This window comes from Oncorhynchus keta, chromosome 1, assembly GCF_023373465.1.
Source record: "Oncorhynchus keta strain PuntledgeMale-10-30-2019 chromosome 1, Oket_V2, whole genome shotgun sequence".
Taxonomy (NCBI): Eukaryota; Metazoa; Chordata; class Actinopteri; order Salmoniformes; family Salmonidae; genus Oncorhynchus; species Oncorhynchus keta.
Genome location: NC_068421.1, coordinates 811,378 through 814,868, shown reverse-complemented (window position 1 = coordinate 814,868; position 3,491 = coordinate 811,378). Strand labels below are relative to the sequence as shown.

General features: G+C 49.1%; 1 protein-coding gene across 1 annotated transcript in view; it reads left to right on the top strand.

Annotated features, from left to right (window-relative positions):
* The window catches only part of LOC118378378 (ventricular zone-expressed PH domain-containing protein-like), a 280,439-nt gene that overhangs the window by 67,490 nt on the left and 209,458 nt on the right, over positions 1-3,491 (top strand). The window contains 1 exon segment of the mRNA XM_052469152.1: positions 432-606. Coding sequence (XP_052325112.1) covers positions 432-606 — 175 coding nt within the window.

Here is a 3,491-nt window from a genome sequence, read left to right as displayed (position 1 = left end):
GGCCACACATATTGCTGCTGTGATTGGCTGATAATGAGAGGGCCACACATCTTGCTGCTGTGATTGGCAGATAATGAGAGGGCCACACATCTTGCTGCTGTGATTGGCTGATAATGAGAGTTTATAAATGTTTGATTTGTTTTCAAAGTATTTGTGGGTCAATGTAACCTGAGAGAAATACAGTGGGGCAAAACATTATTTAGACAGCCACCAATTGTGCAAGTTCTCCCACTTAAAAAGATGAGAGAGGCCTGTAAAATTCCATCATAGGTGCACTTCAACGATGACAGACAAAATGAGAGAAAAAAATCCAGAAAATCACATTGTAGGATTTTTTATGAATTTATTTGCAAATTATAGTGGAAAATAGGTATTTTGCGTTGTACACGTAGTATATTTTTGAAGTCTCTGTCTCTCTTCTCCTCCGACAGAACTACAGTCGTCCCCCAGTGATGGCTCTAGCAGTGCCGGTGGCAGTGAGGTTTCTGCAGAGAGGCAACAAAGAGCTCAGTAGGAACATGTCCAGTTATCTCTCTCTGACTGCCATGGATAAGGCTGAACTACTGGCTGAACACACAGAGGCTATCACCTGCAGCGTGCTGGGAGGTAGGACATACACACACACCGACACACACCGACACACACACACACACACACACACACACACACACACACGCACACTCACCGACACACACACACACACTCACCGCCGACACACACACACACTCACCGACACACACACACACACTCACCGACACACACACACACACACACACACCGACACACACTCACCACACACACACACACACACACACACACACACACACACACACACACACACACACACACACACACACACACACACACACACACACACACACTCACACACACACACACACACACTCACCGACACACACACACTCACCGACACACACACACACACACACACACACACACACACACACACACACACACACACACACACACACACACACACACACACACACACACACACACACACACACACCTTCCTAATATTAAGCTTCACACCCTTTTGCCATGTTGACTCCAATGCTTCCCACAGTTGTGTCAAGTTGGCTGGATGTCCTTTGGGTGATGGACCGTTCTTGACACGGAAAACTGTTGAGTGAGAAAAACCCAGCAGCTTTGTAGTTCTTGTCACACTCAAACCTGTGCGCCTGGCACCTACATCCATACCCTGTTCAAAGGCATTTACATATTTTGTAAAAATACCCAATCATCCTCTGCATGTCTCTATCGTCTCAAAGCTTCAAAATGGATTGAAGTGGATTTAACACGCAACATCAGTAAGGGATCATAACTTTCACCTGGTGTCTGGGGCTCTGGTGTCTATGGCTCTGGTGTCTATGGCTCTGGTGTCTATGGCTCTGGTGTCTAGGGCTCTGGTGTCTAGGGCTCTGGTGTCTAGGGCTCTGGTGTCTAGGGCTCTGGTGTCTATGGCTCTGGTGTCTATGGCTCTGGTGTCTAGGACTCTGGTGTCTAGGGCTCTGGTGTCTGGGCACTGGTGTCTAGGGCTCTGGTGTCTAGGGCTCTGGTGTCTAGGGCTCTGGTGTCTGGGCACTGGTGTCTAGATCTCTGGTGTCTAGGGCTCTGGTGTCTGGGCACTGGTGTCTAGATCTCTGGTGTCTAGGGCTCTGGTGTCTAGATCTCTGGTGTCTATGGCTCTGGTGTCTAGGACTCTGGTGTCTAGATCTCTGGTGTCTTTGGCTTTGGTGTTTAGGGCTCTGGTATCTACGGCTCTGGTGTCTAGGGCTCTGGTGTCTAGGGCTCTGGTGTCTAGATCTCTGGTGTCTAGGGCTCTGGTGTCTAGATCTCTGGTGTCTAGGGCTCTGGTGTCTATGGCTCTGGTGTCTAGGGCTCTGGTGTCTAGGGCTCTGGTGTCTAGGGCTCTGGTGTCTAGGGCTCTGGTGTCTATGGCTCTGGTGTCTATGGCTCTGGTGTCTAGGACTCTGGTGTCTAGGGCTCTGGTGTCTGGGCACTGGTGTCTAGGGCTCTGGTGTCTAGGGCTCTGGTGTCTAGGGCTCTGGTGTCTGGGCACTGGTGTCTAGATCTCTGGTGTCTAGGGCTCTGGTGTCTGGGCACTGGTGTCTAGATCTCTGGTGTCTAGGGCTCTGGTGTCTAGATCTCTGGTGTCTAGGGCTCTGGTGTCTATGGCTCTGGTGTCTAGGACTCTGGTGTCAAGATCTCTGGTGTCTTTGGCTTTGGTGTTTAGGGCTCTGGTGTCTACGGCTCTGGTGTCTAGGGCTCTGGTGTCTAGGGCTCTGGTGTCTAGATCTCTGGTGTCTAGGGCTCTGGTGTCTAGATCTCTGGTGTCTAGGGCTCTGGTGTCTATGGCTCTGGTGTCTAGGTCTCTGGTGTCTAGGTCTCTGGTGTCTAGGGCTCTGGTGTCTAGGTCTCTGGTGTCTAGATCTCTGGTGTCTAGATCTCTGGTGTCTAGATCTCTGGTGTCTATGGCTCTGGTGTCTATGGCGCTGGTGTCTAGATCTCTGGTGTCTAGGGATCCGGTGTCTAGGGCTCTGGTGTCTTATAATAACCAAACAAACACTAACCCACATCAACCAGGGTCCTCAGGCTGTACTTTATTCCCAGCCCAATACTCATTTCGGTCATGATATGTGTTTAGGTTATTCGGAAGTGCCTAATTAAAATCAAATCAGAGGAGGCAGTTGAAAGAGATGAGTGTGTGTCATGTCTGACCTGCCTTGTTTAAGGCCTGTCATTCTTCTGGCCAGACAGTATGTTATGTCTGACTTGCCTTGTTTAAGGCCTGTCATTCTTCTGGCCAGACAGTATGTTATGTCTGACTTGCCTTGTTTAAGGCCTGTCATTCTTCTGGCCAGACAGTATGTTATGTCTGACTTGCCTTGTTTAAGGCCTGTCATTCTTCTGGCCAGACAGTATGTTATGTCTGACTTGCCTTGTTTAAGGCCTGTCATTCTTCTGGCCAGACAGTATGTTATGTCTGACCTGCCTTGTTTAAGGCCTGTCATTCTTCTGGCCAGACAGTATGTTATGTCTGACTTGCCTTGTTTAAGGCCTGTCATTCCTCAGGCCAGACAGTTGTTTATGTCATTCCTCATATGTATGTCTGACTTGCCTTGTTTAAGGCCTGTCATTCTTCTGGCCAGACAGTATGTTATGTCTGACCTGCCTTGTTTATTCTTCTGGCCAGACAGCCTGTCATTCTTCTGGCCAGACAGTATGTTATGTCTGACTTGCCTTGTTTAAGGCCTGTCATTCTTCTGGCCAGACAGTATGTTATGTCTGACCTGCCTTGTTTAAGGCCTGTCATTCTTCTGGCCAGACAGTATGTTATGTCTGACTTGCCTTGTTTAAGGCCTTTCATTCCTCAGGCCAGACAGAGCAGCGTGGCTTCTAGCCTGCCTAGCTGAGGGATTACTCCTAAGAGGCCCTCAGATCTGTTGCTTAGGTTTACAAACCCAGCCCTT